The 20,637-nt window shown below is 49.0% G+C and overlaps 7 protein-coding genes across 7 annotated transcripts; 2 read left to right on the top strand and 5 right to left on the bottom strand.

The window, feature by feature from the left end:
• Positions 1–3,382: 3,382 nt before the first annotated feature.
• BJX68DRAFT_262868 (uncharacterized protein) lies at positions 3,383–5,860 on the bottom strand (the record flags this gene model as incomplete). The annotated part of the gene is made up of 1 exon (XM_071044551.1): positions 3,383–5,860. One exon carries the CDS (start codon positions 5,858–5,860, stop codon positions 3,383–3,385), a length of 2,478 nt encoding a protein of 825 aa, XP_070903509.1.
• A 1,473-nt stretch (positions 5,861–7,333) lies between these two features.
• BJX68DRAFT_262867 (general substrate transporter) lies at positions 7,334–9,105 on the bottom strand (the record flags this gene model as incomplete). The annotated part of the gene is made up of 5 exons (XM_071044550.1): positions 7,334–7,749; positions 7,801–8,353; positions 8,413–8,462; positions 8,519–8,653; positions 8,715–9,105. The coding sequence occupies 5 exons, from the start codon at positions 9,103–9,105 to the stop codon at positions 7,334–7,336; spliced, it is 1,545 nt and encodes a 514-aa protein (XP_070903508.1).
• Positions 9,106–10,861: 1,756 nt separating this feature from the next.
• On the bottom strand, positions 10,862–12,018 carry BJX68DRAFT_252909 (NAD(P)-binding protein; the record flags this gene model as incomplete). Its single annotated transcript, XM_071042628.1, has 4 exons — positions 10,862–11,124; positions 11,190–11,745; positions 11,782–11,841; positions 11,914–12,018. 4 exons carry the CDS (start codon positions 12,016–12,018, stop codon positions 10,862–10,864), a joined length of 984 nt encoding a protein of 327 aa, XP_070903507.1.
• A 1,708-nt stretch (positions 12,019–13,726) lies between these two features.
• Positions 13,727–14,849, top strand: BJX68DRAFT_278247 (uncharacterized protein; the record flags this gene model as incomplete). The annotated part of the gene is made up of 1 exon (XM_071048495.1): positions 13,727–14,849. The coding sequence occupies one exon, from the start codon at positions 13,727–13,729 to the stop codon at positions 14,717–14,719; it is 993 nt and encodes a 330-aa protein (XP_070903506.1). The 3' UTR covers positions 14,720–14,849.
• Positions 14,850–15,393: 544 nt separating this feature from the next.
• BJX68DRAFT_262863 (carboxymuconolactone decarboxylase family protein) lies at positions 15,394–16,024 on the bottom strand (the record flags this gene model as incomplete). The annotated part of the gene is made up of 2 exons (XM_071044549.1): positions 15,394–15,820; positions 15,873–16,024. 2 exons carry the CDS (start codon positions 16,022–16,024, stop codon positions 15,394–15,396), a joined length of 579 nt encoding a protein of 192 aa, XP_070903505.1.
• Positions 16,025–16,553: 529 nt separating this feature from the next.
• BJX68DRAFT_228430 (GFA family protein) lies at positions 16,554–17,426 on the bottom strand. Its single transcript, XM_071038857.1, has 5 exons — positions 17,331–17,426; positions 17,255–17,280; positions 17,090–17,196; positions 16,982–17,007; positions 16,554–16,910 (listed from the first exon to the last, which is right to left on the bottom strand). The coding sequence occupies exons 1-5, from the start codon at positions 17,414–17,416 to the stop codon at positions 16,763–16,765; spliced, it is 393 nt and encodes a 130-aa protein (XP_070903504.1). The 5' UTR covers positions 17,417–17,426; the 3' UTR covers positions 16,554–16,762.
• Positions 17,427–18,307: 881 nt separating this feature from the next.
• BJX68DRAFT_262861 (uncharacterized protein) lies at positions 18,308–20,432 on the top strand (the record flags this gene model as incomplete). Its single annotated transcript, XM_071044548.1, has 4 exons — positions 18,308–18,590; positions 18,663–18,838; positions 18,903–19,855; positions 19,919–20,432. The coding sequence occupies 4 exons, from the start codon at positions 18,308–18,310 to the stop codon at positions 20,430–20,432; spliced, it is 1,926 nt and encodes a 641-aa protein (XP_070903503.1).
• Between the last annotated feature and the right edge of the window lie 205 nt (positions 20,433–20,637).

Here is a 20,637-nt window from a genome sequence, read left to right as displayed (position 1 = left end):
GCGCACGTTCCAGTGTTTTTGCCTTAACTAACTAATCACTTAATTATTATATATTAAAGTCCTAGGCATCTAGAAGTAAGATAAACATTCACATCCTATTAGTAGAATAAATGCTTATTCTAGTACTTTGGGTCCTTAGTTTACAGCTGCCCACCCATGACAACCCCCGTGGAATACCAGTAATTAACAAGGTTTTAGTTAACTGGTCTGTCTTTATCACTAGTAGTGGCTGAGGCGTTCATGACAATAATGATATGGAATATTCCTCTACATGGGTAAACTGCTTGCTGTAGTGTGATGATTCGTGTGTGACATCATGGCGCCCAGGGTATGGCTCAAGCATCAAAGTATGTCTGGGCTGACTACATGTGTTATACTGTGGTTCGGTCGTCGGCGCGGAATCAAAGAAAGTGTATGGAAAGCGCCTAGGGGGAACTGCTGGACCTCTAGCTCTAGCTTCGTACTGTTGCTCTGCATAGGCGCTCTTATAACCACTTGAGCTTTGGTACCCATGTGAACGTGGAGGAGACGGACTGCCCCTTTCTGATACTGCCGGAGGGGACTGCAGTGGGTGCTGCTGGAGATATGATCAGATCGTGTCCAAGTGTAGCATGCAAGCTGTGCATCGCTTTTGCCCTTGGTTTTCTGCAGATACTCGTCAAAACCCCAGATTGCCTTGGCCACGGTCCTAAAGTGTTTGACCGTAATGTCATGAGTCGAACCCTCATGCGGCTTACCCTTTGCGCTATGCTGGTCGTACCAGGCGAGTGCCACCATAGTAAGAAATGCGTTCTGTGTCTACCTTCCATTCTAGGCTTTGCCCATCTTATTAGTCTTAGCAAAATGTTCCATCGCAAATTTTATATATATCCGCTGTAGCAATGCTGAGCTTTGGTTGGCCCGTCGCGCGGTGCCGCTCTTTTCCAATAGACTTGAGGCAAGTAAGATTTATTACCCATATCTTCTTTATCTGCTTAAGCTTCAGGGAGGATAGTAGAGGCTGATATAAATGCGAGATTTAAAGGCCTCGTCCATGTTACCAACCCTGTTTGTCGCGAGGAAGAGGACTCCAGAATAGTACTCTAAGACCCGGAGGACGACTGGAAAGGCAGGTTAGTAACTATTTTTCTGGATGAATCCTTGTAATACTTGCCCGAGACTAGAGAGTTCCTCTGCAAATCCGAGGGTTGTCGTCATGATATGAAAACGTTTGCTTCGTCCAGCAGAAGCACGAGTCCCTTGCCTTTATTGTGAATTATATCCTGGCTGATGTCATGAAAAAGTGTGCCTGTTCCATTTTCCGATTCTCAAAGTGGGAGTGGACAAGAGACCAGATAACCTTCTTATGGCCTGGGGTAATCGCTAGATCCTTAAACGGGTTCTGTGTATCTTCAAGGCGTTTAAGATGCAATGTCTCCGCCATGACAAACGTTCTGTCCTGCAGAGAATATGCGACCACCCACCGGGGTAACAAAATGGGGCTTTCGTCTGGGGCTTGCTGCTCCTTGACGTTCCTCGGAGAAGTCAACTCTCAATCGCTGCTGATATTCAAGCACAAATGCGTCTTTTTACAGGTATGTTTCCGACTCATTAAAGGGAGCCCCAGATGCGCTTCCCACTCGCTTTGGTTAGAAAGGCGAAGTCTTCCAAATCTTGGATTTTATGCCATATGCAAAGGCCGTAATCATGATTGCTCCACTTTTTTTCGATGTGCTCAGTGACAAAGCCAGCCCAGGTCTCAAGTGCGGCTGGGTTCTGAAGGCCTCGGCGCAATCGACAATGACGTTGCTGGAAACAAACCCTCAACCGTCCTTCTTTTCGCCCTGAGGCCGCAGACTCCACCCGTGGTACGACATTTGTGTTTCCCTGACGGCTTCGATAGATTTCCGGCCGGCCCCTCCAGATCCTTGAGTATTTGCGTAGCGTTCGAAGCGAATCGGACGTGGTTAATAGGCAGTGATGTGATGGGACGACGACCATGGAAGGAATGAATCTCAAATACTTGTCTCCTGATGTATTATCGCAGCATACAGAGCCGTTTCGGGGTAAAAGTCGCCATATCTGCTGGTGGCGCAAAGACTATTCTGCAAGGGTGTCGGCAGTTGGAGGGTAATAGGGATCCTCCTCATCTCTAAATAGATAGAGCAGCTCCCAGAAAAGGATCTCGGTAGATAGGAAGAAAGTCGGTCTCTATTAATCGCATACAGCAAGACAGATGACTGATCGCCTCTTGTTAATCCTCATCTCTAATGCCATCATCAGCTTTCTTTTGGACGTCCCCAAGTAGCAGTTTCATGGGTGCCCAAGACTCCCGCGGTTATATAGCAATATATGTAGCCCATGTTAAAAAGGTAAAGGCCCTCTAATAGGTGGTAGATAAGGAATATACCTATAGGCATGGACTCTATCTATCTTTTACTGCAGACTAAGCAGAGACCGGATTCGGACCATTCCTGTTGTAAGGAAGGTTATTTGTACCTGTACAACATTGGTGTCAGGGGCAGAGGAAGTGGAGGCGGAGGCCATTGTGCTGCATTAATATGTCACGAGCTCTGAGGTTCTAAGGGGGCACATACATATGAATAGGGTAGTATGGTAAGTGACTGTTCCTTTGAAATATTCTTGACTAGACTTTTTTCTACTCTAGTTAATAACATTCTCTGCTAATAATAACAGGTCTTTGCCCCCCAAGCCAAGCCCTAAGAGAGAGGCTCAGGTTACCAAACTAGACAAAGGAGCATCTTGTTAATCTAGGATCACTAGTCCCAAAGACAGCACTAAACCACTTAGAAAGGTCCTAATCCAGGGTTACCCCCTCATTGCCGAGCAATGAGAGTTTGTAAATCCATGATATCAATGCACCTTGCCATTTTTCCATCATCAATAATTGTCTTGTGAATTCGTTTAGCATATTGGATATCGTTTATAGGCAGGATAGCCAGGATTTACAACATACCTGCTTTGACTAGCCTTCTTCCTTTTTTTTTTTTTTTTTTTTTTTTTTTTTTTTTCTTCTCTTCTTCATAGTCTGCTTTAACGCCGGACGGAACATGTACATCATAACTCGGTAGAGCTGCGTTTCTGGCTGTACTACCATAGTGAAATCCATGGCTCATACCAGAGGGTAATGTCATGCTATTGCTATCCAACAACCTAAAGTAAAGTAATGTATATCCATAAAGCAGTCGTATGTATGTATGTCGCTAAGAAAAGAAGCCACCACCTACCATAGACCATGGAATGTAGTCGCAGGCCCCCATCCCATACTATGCCTACCCCACGCCATCCAACCTCTTCGAATCCAACCCACATAATCTCCCCCAGGCCTCCCTCGCAACACCCACCTCGACAGACCTCCAGCACCAGCACGCGAAAGAGATAACTACCAATTCTTCCAACCCCACGCCTTCGCATTAGTCCAGAAGTCTCCAACTTTCTCGTGCGCCATGGGCCGGTTGGCGGACATGATGGCCCCAAAAGTTATGACATCCTCCCCGTCCCACAAGGGATGTTCTCGAGTAATCGTGCACCTAGATTTCACGATGCGTGGTGCTGAGGTGGGTTGTTGTTCACCACCTGCATCGCCAGCACTATTCCTGGTACCCTCATCACCACCATCACCATCACCAGCATTCTCATCAACCCACCCTTCGGGAGGACCATTGCCATACCCACGTAGCCCAAAATAATCCCTTTCCCACTCCTCCATTTCCCAGGGTTTCCTTGTGGTCTTCGAACCGAACCACACCTGCCACATGACCCACCCCGAGTCCGATGACCCATTCGCGGCCGGGCTGGGTATGTCCTCACAGATAAATAGCATCTGACCCGCGGTCAAATGATTATCATACCAGTCCACCATGTCGGGTAGTGTTCCTGGCTGGCTTGGAGGAGGTTCGCGAGGTGGGTCTGCGCGGCGGGACTCGCGGTACCTTTGAATTGTTGCATTAAAGGTGCCACGGACTGCTAGCTCGCGGTGGAAATGCTCCACGCACTGGGTATCTGTGGCCCCGGGGACGAAGTAGAAGTCTAGTCTCCAGATGTCTGGTACAGCGAGGTTGTCGCAGTCTGTTGAGGTCGCAGCCTCATAAAAGGCCTTGAGACTGTCGTGGATATCTGGGTGATGGGGGCCAATATCCCTGTGCGTGAGGTATACGGCGAACGAGTAGAGCTTGGGCAGGGGGCACTTGGCATAGGCGTTAAAAACCATGTATGCAGTGCTCCCGCGGTGGTCGGTAAATGGGAGGCAGTATCTCTCATGCGGGCCAAAGTCCATGTCCCCTGCGGTGCTGGGCTCCGGGTCGGTGTCCTCCTCCATTGGGTTCAGTTGGTCCATGACCATTCTGTATCGCTGCTGGCCAGAGAGTCGCAATTTATATGACTCGAGCGAGAGGGTTGGGTTTCTCCCACCTGCCACCGGCTTGTAATTTGCACCCAGGAGGTCCTGGTGGGGATTACTGCTCGCAAAGGAGATACTTGTTCCCGCGGTGTGAAGGATGTGTTGGAGGGACTGTGACGCAGACATAGCGCGGGAAAAATTAGAGTGGTGCATATCTTCAAGTGTAATGCGTTTAAGGGAAGGGAACTTCTTGCTAGAGACCAAAGTTGCGATTTGAGCCTCGAGGTCATGGATCATCTTGAGCCCTTCGCCCTGGTAGAATGTAAGTGTTTGTAGTCCAGCAGGAAGGGAATCCCGGAGTAGGGTGGGTGGCGGGGGAGACTCTGTGCTGCCCCCCAGTAATGTATCAACCTGAAGAGACAGATGCTGAAGCTGCCTAAACCCGGTGAGTTCATTGGTATGCCCAATCTGTCTCTCATAAGATCTCCTATCCCCGTGCCGGTAAATATCAAGGACCTGCAACGACTGCTGGTGCCTTTGTAGGATTGGCCAGAGGTCCGAGTTGGATATAACCAGTGGGGGATCGACATCGGCAAACCCACAATACATATCATCAAAGCTGAATGAGAACCGTTGTAACCGGCGCATGGCAGCCATGAACGCCTGGAAATCTTCAAGCGCTGCTTCTGAGTGTGATGCGCAAGCCACTGTAAGACCTTGGATAGTGCCATGTCCATGGCCCTGAGCCCTCAATATTCCTAACATCCCCTGAAAGTCTACCTCATATAGCCCAAGGGTCTCGAGTCCTGGGAGGAAGATAAGCGGCCACACATCGTCTAGACGCAGCCGGGCCCTGTCCACATAGGCACCGTTTAGATCCAAGTCGGTTTCAATATAGATTTCACACCACAGACGAATGGAGGTCAAACGAGTCAATGGAATTGGAGCTCCATCTGGAGAGGTGGTGCGTTTAGCAGCACTCGCCGCCCTCTTGCGCTGAGCCAAAATACGACGAAGGACGGAGCCCAAGATAGGGTCAGATCTCGGCACTTGTGCATCGATCGCAGTAACATTTGGGAAACAGGTAAGAAGGAGTGCCATGATTGGCCGACGGTCACCGCGTGCCAGATCCTTAAGGAGAGTCTCCTCTTGGTCTTGCAATCCAATTGTATTGATCTTGGCGCGCATAAGATCAAGATCCGAAGTTTCCAGGACATAATCAAAGTCATGGCCCAGTGTTTCGTACTCGTTGAATCCCCAATTGCCAATTACCAGTGTTTCTACCAAGCCAGCAATACCAGGGTTGCGGTTGACTGTTAGCCAAAATTTCCAAAGGGAGTGGAAAGAGTGCTGGGCTCCATCATAGGTCCATTTAGTATAGATCCGGGGGAGCAAGATTCGTTGCCATTTATGGTCTACCAGCAACAGATGGCAAGCTTGAGCGACAGTGGACTCCTCCGCCAGGACATCATCTAGCACTAAAGTGAAGAGTTCCAGTGGAAGGTCCGCAGGGTTTCTCATGGCAAGCGTGGGATTCCTGTCCCTGGCCTTTTTTGTTGCTGGGATTTTCGTCGTAGACGAGATTGGCAGGTGTAGGTGTCAATTGACGGGATGAGAAGGCTGGCTAAGAAGAGTTTGGAGGGCCCAGCAAGCATGCATTAATGAGATGGTGACGGGGCCAATGATGCTGATGGCCTCTGTGATGGGAACGGGCAGTGAAACATGCTTCGAGTACGATGAGAAGAGGCACAGGCCCCAATCACGTGGGGACCAGCATCTCATCCTGCTCCTCGACAGTCTTGATAAATTAACTTATCTACAACGGCATGTGATTAAGCTTGATTCATTTGATTGGCGCACTAAGGCCTTGGCGGCGCTTCTCAGATATTAGGACACCATGCTAACCATATTTAATTATAAGAACCCTAATCTAATATAATACACACTATTTTAACTCTAAGTATAGTTAAGGTAATTCTATGCTTTTCTAGGAGTATAGAGGCCTTCATGCACCAACACCCACGCAGTACGCATACCCACCCTAGAATCCCTTGGCGCAATCATTTTTCACAGCAGGGTTCCTGTAACGCGGGATTCCATCGTCAGTGGTTGACTAAACCCTCTTTTGGGGCTTGCTTTCCAACTGATCCAGTGTGATTCCATACTCCCATGTGATCATCCAGCACGAATCCCCATCTGCGCGTGTAGGAAGTAGTATAAGCAATGTTTGCTATCTGGTACGAGGCACACTAGGACGGGAAATTGACTCACCCGCGACAAGATGCCATTGGTTGCAGTTGCTGGGAGAGCCTGACTGCGTTGGGCCTGGAATCGAGGGGTTAGTCGGTGTCGTTGTAGATGTCGTGGTTGAGACACTCGGGCCAAGCATGTTGTAAGCCGGAGAGAAATGGAAGTCATTGGAGAGAGAAACTTAAAGGTCTTGTTATTTGTAAGTGGCGAGGTTGGATCAGCGTCAGATGTCAGTTAGTCTTCAATTGCAGTAGTTGCCTAGTAACAAGTAGATGTTAGGATACTGTTAGGGGACCTAAGGCAGCCACGTCCCTTCTATATAACCCTGTCTTAAGACTTATGTTGTGATAGACTGCTCTATATAATAATCAAATTAAGCAGCTTCTAAACCAGCTATGGAGCCTTAAATATCTGGTTTAGTAAAAATGGTTTAAGATTCATGGTTCTAGACCTCAAGAACGTTTAAGAAATCAAACCCACATGCGACAAGGCCCAGGCATTGAACTAAGAGCGTAATATCATTCTACAGCTAGATATACCCTGCAGACAACGGTGAGACAACATTGATGAGAACTTCTATCATACTAGTAAAAGTTCACAGGAATAAAAGGAAAGGAAACAGACTAGGTAACAATCAAACCCAGGGCTGAAATACAACTGGTCCTGATAAGACGAGATTCGCTAGTGGGTCTCCCTTTGTCTGACACGGGTTGCAAGAGTCCACTGCTGGCATCGAGTACCTGATCACGCTTTGCTAGCATCCTCCAGAGACAGGTCCAAAGGCTTTTCATCTTCAAAAATCGAAGTGTTCTGGTGAGCTTGAGAAACAGAGCCCATGTGAAGCTCAGAACGGTAACCGGGGCTCTTCCATGCCCTCGGGACATTTTCATAGAGCTCAGAGACCTTTTCAAGCGACAGCCCCTTCGTCTCATAAATCATGGCGTATACAAACACCAGGGCGATCCAGCAGAAGCTACCCCAGATCCAGAACACGTTGGACTGGGTTGGGGCGAGCGCTCCAGTGAGGTACGGCGTAATATAAGAGAGCAGCCAGTTGAAAAACCAGTTTGCCGCAGTCGTCATGGAAAGACCTTTGGCACGGGTCTGGAGCGTAAAAATCTCTCCCGTGACAACCCAAGCGCAGGGGCCAAAAGTGGATGCTTTTGTAGCTGTCAGCCAGAGTTCTCTGAGGCATAATTGTGCTCACTTACCGAAGAAAGAGACGTATATGCAGATAAAAGCGAACTGGGCGCATTGTGAAGTGAAATTGGAAACCGGAGTTGCAGCGCCACAAGCTGCCACAATATATTGGGAGACACCCATACCGATGGCACCCGTCAGAAGAACCGGGCGCCGTCCGAAACGGTCAATTGCCCAAAGGCCTGGAAGTGTCATGACCACATTGACGGAATTAACTATCACCTGCAGGATGAAAGAGTCGGGGAGGCCCTCGACGTTCTCTGCGAAGTAACTTGTACCGTAATAGATGATGAAATTGATACCGACGAGTTGCTGGAGTGATTGGAGTGTGATTCCGGTAATTGTGCGTTTACCGGCAGTGCCCTTGAAGCATTCAATATAGGAAGCAGAGCCAAGAGACTTCTCATACTCCCAGATGCTCTTCAGCTCTTGAATCTCGGAGATAATCGCTGGATCATCAGCGCTCAAGCGGCGGAGAAACATCAACGATCGATGAGCTTGGGCCTCATCTCCTTTTCTGATCAGAAAACGCGGTGTCTCTGGCAGGAAGAGCAGACCTCCAGCCTACTACCAAGTTAGTTATAGACTGATTGGTATTGTACCTTGTCAGAAAGGAGAGTTACTAAAATCAAAGCCCATGCGAATTGAATGGCAAGCGGGATACGATAGCTGCCTGGGCGCCTGTTAGCGTTTTCTTGCATTATTGACGAAGGAGTATTAGACAAGTACCGCTGTCGTTCCTGTTCTGGGTTGCCCAATTCACAATAGCAGCCAGGAAAAGGCCAATTGTGATGCAGAGCTGGTAGCATCCAACAACTGCGCCTCTGATCCATTTAGGTAGAGTCTCGGATTGGTACATGGGGACTGTCAACAATTAGCAATGTAATATTATGGAATCCTGAAACGAATCTGCCGATCAACACACCCATGGCGGAAACTAGGCCAACTCCCAGGCCCGCAAAAAAGCGACCAGCAATAAACAGGGGCTGCGTTGTAGCAGCAGTTTGAAGGGCCACACCGAGATTGAAAGGGAGCATGACTGACAGGATGATTCCCCATCTTCGGCCTGTAAAGTCTGCCATGATACCCGCTGCGAGTGACCCAATGAACGTTCCAACCGACAAGATAGAAACAATTAAGGATATGCGGCCAGCACCAGGGTTATTGAATTCCTCGATCCAGTAGGGCATAGTCTGGATACCAGCGATAGTCCCGGTGTCATATCCATACAGAATGCCGCCAAATGACGCGAATAACCCTACTAAGATGGCCGGCCACGCGGCTCCCTTCTCACTAGGAGGGCGCTTGAATAACATAGTTGTCGTTAACGGGATTATTGGGCTGACTGCCCCAAAACAAAATGGAAAAAGAGAGATTCTTCGTGGCGAATGTGACCATGGGTGCAGATGGTGATGGCCTTAAGTACTTGGGCGGATGCTGCGGCGCTTCATGTGCTAACTGCTGGCTGCCAATGCCCAAGCCGGGCGTCAGTGGAAACATCATGCTAAGGCACATCGACCGGCTACGTAATTGGGATCGCGGAGAGTCGAGTTTATCACGCGAACTTGGACGCGTGGACCCATTAGCTACATAGCCCCAACCTGCGAAGAAAAGATCACCAATCGTCCCTCCAAATTTCTTGACACGTGCTCCAGGCTCCCTGGAACGCTTAACAATGAAAATTAATAATGGAGCTTGTCTTAGGCACAAAGAAAAGAAAAGAAAAATTGTTGTCAGTTACCTTGTGATGACATAGGATCTCAATGCGCTCTTTAGTCTATTAACCTTAGGGTTCCGGCATACAACTTCACTTGCAAATAAAACTGCAACGAGACTTTTTGAAAACGAATTGAACAATCCATACTATACCGTGTGGACCGCTACTCTTCATTGCGAGTCTCCACAAGCGGGGAAGACTTACAGTCCCCGCGAATCTGGCGAGGTAAGCGAGGCATACTTTGTGGTTTTGATCTGCGTCAGATTGCCACTGCCAAGAATTCATAGGATTTGGTTTTATTGCTTTTCAAAGAAAGGGAAAACATAGACGGGGTTCGGCCGGGGTTAATGTTATTGGCGCGATTATTCAAACAAGGACGCCAGCAGGAGAATACATCAGGTTTAGCAATCTATTAGTCTCGAACCCCTGCGGAAGTGTCTAGTGGAAGTTTCAGTTTCAGTATACAGGAGTCCGGTAGCAACATATGCTGGGGTAGCGGTAACCCAAGGAAGGATGGAGATAAGGAATGTTGAACTGAATATCACGGACCCGTAGAAGATCGGCGCACTCTGCGTCCGGCAGGAACGGCAGCCTAGATGTAGATTGAATAGGCGCTGCTCAGGATAAACCCGCGAATTTTATTTCCGTTGCCGGTGAGAGTCAGCCGGCGGAAGAGAGGGGCGATAGAACCTGGGAGGCTTGTTAGGACGTATCAAAACTTCGTAAAAGAGCGCGAATAATGAAGAGACCAAGATCGACGTCAGCGGACACCTCCACACTCCTCCGCGATTCTGGGTGTTATTCCATGCTGTTGTAAAGCGCATTTCCGATGTAGATCTGCCATCTCCAGGGGCTGCAGACCCACCCTGTGCCGCACAGCAGCACACTGCCTACTCCGTATACGTATTTCGCCGATTATTCTCGTACCTGAGTGGAGGATTCCTGACCCCACACCAAAAGTAATACCGAAACAGCCGGACCATCCGGACACGCCACACTCCACTACGCTCCGGGAGGCTTGCCCCCGATGTTCTAGAAGAATGTTGAGAGGTCAGACCTAAATCAATACGGTTGGAGATAAGCGATATGCAGTCAGATGAGACATGGGGTGGTGCCCCACCACCACCAGTTTCGTACCTGCGAAGTAAAACCCATCAGCACCAGGCATTCTCCAATGTCAGAACAAAAACCAAACTCTTATTTGTCAGTACCGTGTTAACCGCTGGGGCTTTAAGTCGCGGTTGATTGACAGGAACAAATAGTTTACGGGTAAAGAATTAAAAGAAATAATAGACTTTGAGCTTCAGTCACAATATACTCTATGGAATGCAAGAGTAATTCTGTTTTATCAACTCCTACACTCTGTTCACAGCAGCCTGCACAGCCTGTTTGATCTTCAAAGCCCCTATCTCAGGGAACAAGTTGTTCAAGGCTCCCTTCTCCTCCAGATCAAAGGTCCCATCCTCAAAGAGCAACCCAAAAGTAGACAAGAACACAGACTGACTTTCTAGAGCATTTATAGTCATAGAAGACAAGTATTTCTTTGTTGATGGGAGGAGTGTCACTTTTCCTTTCTTAAGGTCCTCCACGCTGTCATGGACAATAGTAAACTGGGTACCTGTTACACCCGACTTATTAGCAATACCCCGGTTTCCATAATTGTATATTTTGTGAGTAATGTACCCTTCAAGGTTTCGGCCAGTTTCACAAATTCATTCCAAGTGGCCTTGTCACCAATAATCCGGTATGATGCGTCCCATTTCTTCAGGTCCAGGCTTGCATCAACATACTTTCCAACATCGAGCGAGTGCGTAAATGCGATAGGCGTGTTTCCCGACCCCGGTATTGCAGCCATGTTACATTCCATGTCAATAACAACGATCAGAGGCGACACGTACGACTTGATCGAGGGTCCAGCATAGTAATCCAGCGGGAAACCAACGTAGAAAACAGTGTACTCTAAATCAGTCTTCTTCAGCTCATCGAGAGCTAGGAGCTTCATAGGTATCGAGGGAGCCAAATCCTCACGACTATTCGACGAGCATGCTCCGTTAGCTCTCTTTGTAAGACCACAGCACGAATAGAGTGTGTTGGTTTTACCTTTTGCCCAGTGGAACGCCCAATTGCTTGGAATGAATCGATGGGTGGTTCTTGATGATTGAGAAGCCCGTATCAAGGCAACCTCGGGAGCGATGCCAGACACAGGCATCGTAAAAATCGACGAGATCACAGTATCAATCTCATGGTCTTTAAGTACCTAAGTTAGGCTGCCAACGGCCGAATAATCGACGGGGATGATTGGTGCCCCGAGCTCATCCGCCAGGGAGTCATTCGCCTGGCCTTACATATCAGCGAGCCGGGAAAGAAGTATAAGGGAAATATAAAAGTCATTTGTTCTAAACAATACCTTTCGACTGAGGATCTTGACGTTGTGTTTGCCACGTCTGACAATGGCTTCAACTATGGCACGTCCAATACCACCAGTTTCGCCGGCCACTGCTACAATGGCCATTTTCGCTTCAAGGGCTTTTCTGCAGAAGTACTGGCTCGACTTGGCAAATTTCGGTATATTTTTGTCTCTAGGGAGCTGATAATTGTTCGTATCACATGAATGAGGAGGGCACATTTTATGTAGGTGGAAAAGCGAGTTTAAATGCTAGAAAGTAATGTATAGCATAAATAAGCAAGGTAGCATGGATAAGTAGATTAAAGAGAGTTCTAATACATTTACTCCCCATCTTTTGTTCCTTGTTGTACTCAAATGAGGTTTTCTCAAGGGGAGTGCACGGCAGTCATCAGTAAAAATCTGGAGAAATGCCGTCATCCAAAATCAGAAGAAGACATGGATGAATATAAATAAAGTTTCCGAGCAATTGAACGCATTATTAATGTCTCCAAATGCTCTCAGGAGAATTGGAAACCCAAAGGGCACATATCCGGGATTTCCGATATCTCCACTTTGAAGTAGAGCCACCACTATTTCTTAGTCCAGGCAACTTGATGATTGTTATAATATGGTTGATCCGCTTTGTGACGATGAGGCTCTGCACTAGGGATACCCCATAAGTTTAAGATTTATATAAGCTAAGCCTAGATTCTAAGTACTAGTTCATGATGCATGGTTAGTTGATCTATTCATCAACATCCCAAAAACACACTGCACCATGGCTTCGAAATTGATCCATAGTAGGATTCCAAGTGTGATTATACCATGATAAATGTGAAGTGTAAGATGACAAGTGCTTTGGTGGCGCTAATGAGGTTTAAAATGAGCTGCAGGTGTTGAATGGCAGAAGAGTACCCAAAATCCGCTTCCCTCCGGAGTACCTGGATATTCAAGGTTCAATACTTTCCCCATTCCCTGATCCTTGTCCCCAAAACAACTTCAGGTTCGAATATATTTTGGGGGAGTGCGCGGATCGGTTGTGATCCGTGGACCGCTAGTGAAATACATTATTATTTATGATTTACTAATGACGATGCTGTGGAATTAATGATTAGTGATACCCTGAAGCTGTGGAGGTTTCCGATTCCACCAGGGTCCACGTCAAGGTATCCTCCTCGTTTCTCGGCAACATAATGATATACCACCTCTTAGGGCAAATATCCTCGACGGTGACTAGTACTGTAGGTGATGAAAAGGATGAGATTTAATGAAAAGAGTATAGTATATACATCTCTCAACTCTGCATTGTACTTTTAACAGTAATTATTAAACCAGCTAAGCATGAGAAGTAACAGCCAAAGAAGAAGCTCTTACTCCGTACTTGGATGACTCGGATATCGGAATTAATGAATAATACCATAGACAAGATACCCAAAGAGTTTGCCCCCACCCCCTCCCTCTTCCGCCACACCTTCCATGAAACTCTGGGCAAGCTTGCACCTGCAAATTGCCTTCCTTCTAAATTATGTCCCCGCCTTGGCTCGGACTGCAAAGCCTCCTTGGAAAGCCCCCGAACCACTTACAAAGCCTCCGAACCACATGCAAAGTCTCCGCGCTGATGCATTCTACTATACAAGCCTAGGTCTTTTTGCTCCTTACTGGATTTAAGCGGAAATAAAAAGAATTGCAGACGTCAGCCTGGAGCCGACTAAAGCCGACTCACAACTCGTCTGATATAACTGGTTTATTTAAAAGGCATTTGTTAGGTCTTGTACATTTTTACTTTTGTAAATTTTTTTGCTACTGTATCTAGGGATAGATATCTATCGCAAACATGCCATCCACCTACGCTGCAGTTCACCAATCAATCAAAGGCCCCGGTGACGCCCGTCCAACCGCCCTACAGATTATCAAAGACCAAGAGCTTGAAGAGAAGCTATCAGACAAGGTTATTTTGATAACTGGCTGCTCCTCTGGTCTCGGGGTTGAGACAGCACGCGCCCTCTACGCCACTGGCGCAACGCTCTTTCTCACGGTCCGCGATGTTAAAAAAGCGGAGACCAATCTGGGCGACATTGCCGGTAGTCCCCGAGTCCATTTGTTACACCTCGATCTCAACTCCCTTGAGTCTGTTCGCACGTGCGTGGAGGAGTTCAAATCCAAGAGCAAGACTCTGAATATCCTGATTGAGAATGCTGGAGTGATGGCGTGTCCTGAGGGCCGAACTGCAGATGGCTTTGAGGTGCACTTTGGCAGTAATCACTTGGCGCACTTTCTTCTATTCTACCTGCTCAAGCCTATCTTGCTGGCTTCATCGGGCCCCGATTTCAGTTCTCGTGTTGTCATCCTCTCTTCCGCCGTGCACCGAATGTCGACCGTCAACTTCAACAATTTGAGCCTTGAGGGTGAATACGAACCTTGGAAGGCGTACGGCCAGAGCAAGACCGCGGCTATTTGGACAGCGAATGAAATAGAGAGGCGATACGGCTCCCAAGGCCTCCATGCGTTCAGTGTGCACCCGGGTGTCGTTCAGACGGATCTGGGGCGCCACATTCCAGATGAACAGAAGGCTACATTGGGCGGCGATGAAGTGTCAAAGTACTGGAAGAGTCCGGAGCAAGGAGCCGCTACAACTGTGTGGGGAGCTGTTGCAAAGGAACTAGAGGGACAAGGGGGGAGATTCTTGGAAAACTGTCAAATCGGTCATCTGCACGACCCGAACTCTGGACCTTGGGGTCCCGGCTATGCACCCTGGGCGTTTGATACTGACGGGCAAAGGAGGCTCTGGGCGGAGACCTTGAATATACTGGGGCTGGAAGATGAGTAAAGGAGAAAGACATTTCTTTTTTTTTCACGGGTGTCATTTAGCACTCCTATGCTCTTATCACAATCATGTCAGAAGTCCCAATCAATATGTTCATACCACTCTCAAAGTCATAACCTGAGTTAAATCACTTAGACCATATTAACTCTCGCTGAAAAGACCATGAATACATAATATTAAATATCCAACACAACCCGCGGGTAAGCATGGCAAATGACATCCCTCTCCACGCAGGTCTCGATCCTGCTGGCGTTTCGCCCGCAGTGCTCAGTTAGAGTCTCTTGCTGTCCATGCAAGGCACAAAGATATTGATGATAGTGTTTACTCCTACCCAGACACCCTCTTGTATTCTGATCCTCATTTGCCATAAAAATATCAACAATATAGCCGTATCTACTATAATCGAGATTTTCTTGAACTTCTCCTGGGAACAAGCTAGAGTTGATCTGGAGGCTTTTTGGGGCACAACCCGCCCTGCTGGTGCACCATCAAGTTTAGAAGAAATGAGTCCCTACTTGGGTGATTGGCTTCACAGTACTAGGTTTTGCTGACTTGGATTAGAGATATATAAGTATATGGACTTCTTATCTTAGTCTCTTAGTGGCTTAACACTTGCCAGATAACTCTCCTACTCAAGCAATACGCTCCGCTCCAGCTCCAGCTTCCTAACCCTTAATCTAGTCCTTCATAATCTCAACACCAACCTCGGCCGCCAAATTCGCCAGAAGCGCCACATACCCAAACCCTCCCACAACATGCGCAATCCTCGCAACCTTTTCGCGTCCCAAAACATCAACCGCAGGCCCAAAGACGCTCTCCAAGATCGGGGCCCGACTGCGCGCCATCTCCAGCGCGAGCGCATACACAGCCGCCTCGGGATCCGTCAGCCCCGCAGGCGTGCGGCCTGATTTCGCGTCCTCGATTTGCGCGCGGGTGAGGCCTGCTTCGAGGGCGACTTCGGAATGCGCGTAGAGGATGTAGGGCGCGTTGTGCTCGGAGAGCGTTGCGAGGGTGCAGAGTTCTTTTTCGGTTGCGGACAGGCCTGGCTGGTTGTCGATTGCGGCTGCGAGGTTCATCCAGGGGGTTATGAGGTCCGGGGTGTATCTGGAGAATGTTTTAGTATAATTGGGCTGTAACGTGAACGGGGCATACGGACGGTAGAGAGGAATAAGGCCCCAGGAGGGCCCCCGAGGGTCCGGTCAGTTGGACGTGGGCTGGGACGCGGGCGAGGATCTCGCGTGCGCCTGCCTCAACACGCTGCTGCTCGAGCGTTTGGGCGTCTTGGGGGTTGGGCGGGTATCGAGACATGTTATCTTGCGTGGCCTTTCTGAGTCCGTGATGATTTCTTGTGTTGGGTTGTTGAAGACAGGAGAAACTATTAGTGATCCGAAGGGGAATCAGATGGAGAGAACTTATATAGATGCCTTGTATATCTTGCGCAGTCTACCCGTCTTACTGTCAGCTTACTGAAACAGCTCCCTCAGTAACTAGTAGGTTGGTCTTGATCATAATTGTTTGCTCTACAATCATTTGTTCTTGCACTGTACAGAGTACTGCTCCGATATACTGGCGTCATCCACGGAACCCGCGGGCTGCCGATAACCCTACTTCCTTTCAAAACCGTCTCACCTCAGCAAGACACCTATTCTCCCTTCAGTGTGACCTCAGGTTCAATACAGTCTTGTTTCCTCTATTGCTAATTCCCGATTCTTCCGTCCAGTAGCTCCGCGGGGTCCGTTCAACTACAATATGCCAGGCTTACTCCTGTCGCGGCTTATGCTGGGCAGGTTCCCACGGATATATTCGCTGGGTTACACAATTGTATTAGGAAGCTCTAGAGAGGGGATTGTGTAGAGGTGGAAAACAAGGAATAAAACAATAGAAAACATCTGGTCCTACAGCAGAAGTCATCCCCGGGAAGCCTGTCATGGGCCTGTAGACCAAAGATGCTCATTTTCCCTGATATCTTAGAGTAGAGCAGGAAGTAGACCTAACCCACTGCGCCAATAAATCATCGGAATCCAATCTACAAACAAAGAACGGATCCTAAATCTGCTCAGCCCCGTCTAATGGCTTCTCCCAACTCTGTCGGCGATCGGTAAAGATCTCCTTGTTGGGCGGGGAGATATGGTCGAAGAGAGACGCTTTGACGAATGCCTTGCCTGGGAACTTGGGGGTCTTAGTGATGACCGGACTGATCGGAGTTTTTAGTCAACTGATATGTTGGGAAGGAAAATACGTCAAAGACATAACAGGAGTCAGTACCTGCCGCAGTTCCCACAGAATTGTCGCTAATATTCGCAATTAGTCCCGTAGTCGCGTAGTGTCCACTAGAAAGAACATGCTGGAATAGGCTGGGAAAGGGAGACATACCGCCACGCGATTCCCGCTCACAGTCTGCGTATCTTCGAATGTTTTGAGGGCGCCATTATTCTGCAGGGTGACATCAGGCTCGTCCACGACATAGTTTATTGAGGCTCCTGGGGTGATACAAGTCAGCCATTTACAAAACATCGAGGGCCAGCTAAGACAACTCACCACCACCGGATCTCCCACAATTGCGACTGTAAAAAAAGGTCAGCTGATTGTAAATAATCGACCACGCACGACCTACCAATAGCACCGTAGAGAATTGGGAGGCTGCTCCTTCAGCGACACCTGGATAGCACCGCAGATACAGTGTCCTTGATACGCAGACATTGAATGTTGATATGTGCGGTGTTAGGAAAATAGACAAACTATGGAGGAAATCCCCGAAACCGCGGGGTTTATCATTGTTTTATTGTCGGGTGACGTACAAGAGTCGAGGCGGGCGGACTTGGTTCCGCGGATTTCCACCGAGCCTTTCCCAAGCGGCAGCAGCGATGGGCCCTGGATCCATGAACCTTCAATCTTCATGACACCTCTTCTCCATCTAAGAACCATCATTCCGCTCGCTGTTTTCAAGTCCAAGCTGCTAGTATTCTTGTTCTTCTGTTGGTGCCTTTTGGAGGTCGCCCACCTAAGCTCCGGGGGCACCCACCGCTAACTCCCTGGCGTGTTACCCCCTAAGCCCCGCCAAACGGATTGCTGCACAGCCAAGAAGTGGATTTGGCGCTGGCTTCGCGAGGAAGAAAAATAGTCGGATCTTCCCGAGTCTTCCATTTAGCATTGGAAGATCTTTTGCCACCCTGGAGCATGACTTCCAGTTGATCTCCACAAGGATCTGGCGTCCGGACATATGTTGTTGTGCAAGGATGATCCTTGAGCTCCTTTGCCACACCAGAGCGGGGAGGACGGAGAAGGGGTATCTGGGATTTCAGGGAAAGATATGCTTCAAAAAGCTCAAACACGGCTATGATAGAAGGGTGCCAAAAATGGCAGAGCCGAGTTCACCATCTTCACCTGTTGGGCTTGTTGGCTTTTGTGGGCGTGGCTAATCTCCAATGAAATTATACAGCCTGACCAGCAAAACACCATGCATACCCCTCAGTTTTGTACAACCCTCCCACATCACATGAGGTGAGACTCGATAGTGTCCTCACAGTGGGAGAATATCTGCGTCCGCTTTGATTCTCATAGACTAGATAGAAGCCCCACGGATTCATCGTAATGGCTCAACTTGGCCCCCAGGAAAGCGAGCTCCAGCTCCTACCACCACAGCCTGATGAAAACGAAATGCCACCGTCCGAGACAGATGAAATACAGTCGCTCTCGCATACAAGTGAACGCCAACCTGATCCGGACCACCCAAGCTCCTCCGCAGCCTCGGGTGCCCAAGATTATGTCGAAGGGTGGCCGGTTGGTCCTCGCCAGCTGAAAAGCAACGCGCAATCTGATATCTTCTCTACGATGCTTGAAGTTATACTCGCCTTTTGTCCCATTGCCTTTCTTGGTTAGTGATCACCCCTACTTACCTTGTTCCGTCTCGCTACAGCACGGCTGGCGAGCTAACTATACTCTTAAGCACTCGTTATTATCGTGATACGTTTGGACGGGGATGAAGTATCCGACTATGGTGCAAAAGTGATTCAAGCAACAAACCTGGCACCCTCCATTTTTCCTATAGTATTTGCTGCGATAGTCGGGAATATGATGCGCAGCTGGGCTCTCTGGAAAGCAGAAAAGTGCGCCTCACTCGGGGTAAGTACAGCCAGTGGTCAAGATCTATCATCCCGAGTGTGGTTCTGATCATCTAGCTGCTTAGACCTTGGAGCAATTAAACGGCAGCACCAGTTTCGCTGGAACGTTATCCTTAGTGCTTGCATTGCGTCGCCCTGGGGTACTCTCAATGTGCATTCTCCTTCTTTGGGCAATGTCCCCCCTAGGGGGTCAAAGTGCTTTGAGAATGATCTCTGAAGTGCCCTCAACTGTGGGAGGCAACATCTCCCTGGCTTATATGAACATGACTTTTATGTCTGGATTGGAGGGGGCAAGCGGCATGGACAGAGCGGGTCCTCCTATGAGAGCGATGTATACAACATCACTCTTCGCCTCTGAAGAAGCCAAGAGCTCGCCTCGCGATGTTTGGGGCTGGCCCAAGATTCCGCTTCTACGCACACTCTCGCCGTCGAGCGGCTCGGACACTTGGAGAACAGCATCCTCCGGAAATGGCACCACTAAATATTCGGCACTAATTGGCCTGGTATTGCAAGGCATCCCATCTGACTTGGATGTGGAATTTCCAGTCGAGTCTTCGTACTTTGATTTTGACTGTCACTTTGTTGCAAGCAACCTCACGAGCAATGAGACGCTGCAAAGGATGGGAGAGCATACGCTCCTCTATCGTAATGCTTCGATACTTTTCGGCGCAACCGGCAGATATAGCGGAGAGCACGGGCGAAACTACAGCAACTTCTTCGTTGATACAAGCTACAACCTCACGGGCCTGGGGGCGACCCGGTCCCAGATAAACCTATCCTATGGCTCCCGAGACTACCCAGAGTGGTCGGTCACGCTTTTCAACTGCAGTCTCTCCACAATCCCAGTCGAGTCATGGATTGCATGCCGTAACGCTCTCTGCGTTGTAACCCGCATGCGCCAATCCCAGAAGGACACGCGACCCCCGACCTCGTCCCCATTCGCATCCCCCCAATATATCCAGGAGACTTCGGACCCACCACACTGGCCAACTTTGTCCAAGACTTCCCGCTGGCCGTCGTGGGAATGAGCGCGTACCAGCCGCAACTGGAGCATCATCGACCTCCAAAGCTTCTCCACCAGATTCACCACCGCGTTCAACACTTATTGGCAAACCCCGCTCGCCCCATACACCATCACCAGCGCTGCCCTCTCCGACCCCGTCAACATCACTGAGCCTCGAGGAGGTTTATACCCGCGCTACAACGCCACGTCCGGCACGACCTCCCGCGGCGTCACAGTATACCGCACCCACAACAACTGGGTGGCGATATTTCTAATAGCAACCGCCCTCCTCCAGCTGTGTGCGTTGACCGGTATATTTCTCCGCGCCGTGACTCGGGCCCCGGATATCCTCGGGTATGTCTCGTCCCTGACCAGGGGAAACCCGCATGTTCCTCTCCCGGCTGGAGTCCGAGACAGTGCTGGCACGACACTTTCAGGCTTGGATCGGGCGAGGCTACTAAGGGATATGCGCGTTCAAATTGCGGATGTGGAGTATGACAAGGACGTTGGGCGGGTTGCGTTTGTTGGCGTTGGCCTGAGTGTAGATAGGGTTGGGGCGAAGAGGCTGCGTACAGGGCGGCGGTATCGGTGAGTGAATAGTAGGTTGCGTATCGTTTGAGATACGGGAAGGCGCGCGGAGTTCCCCCTGCCCAGCCCCGCCCGGCCCCTGAAGCTCTGCTTTGCCTCGACTTCTTTGCCCACTCTCTTGCTATATTGTCCAGATCTGGGTGCTTGACGCTGCTTGGGCTTATTTGAATGCGTTTTCATCCTAAGCCGCTCCTGTTTATCCATCTCAT

The sequence above is a fragment of the Aspergillus pseudodeflectus genome, assembly GCF_044049435.1.
Source record: "Aspergillus pseudodeflectus strain CBS 756.74 chromosome Unknown BJX68scaffold_5, whole genome shotgun sequence".
Classification (NCBI taxonomy): Eukaryota; Fungi; Ascomycota; class Eurotiomycetes; order Eurotiales; family Aspergillaceae; genus Aspergillus; species Aspergillus pseudodeflectus.
The sequence above is the reverse complement of the archived record's forward strand: the minus strand, read 5'-3'. Positions and strand labels throughout refer to the sequence as shown.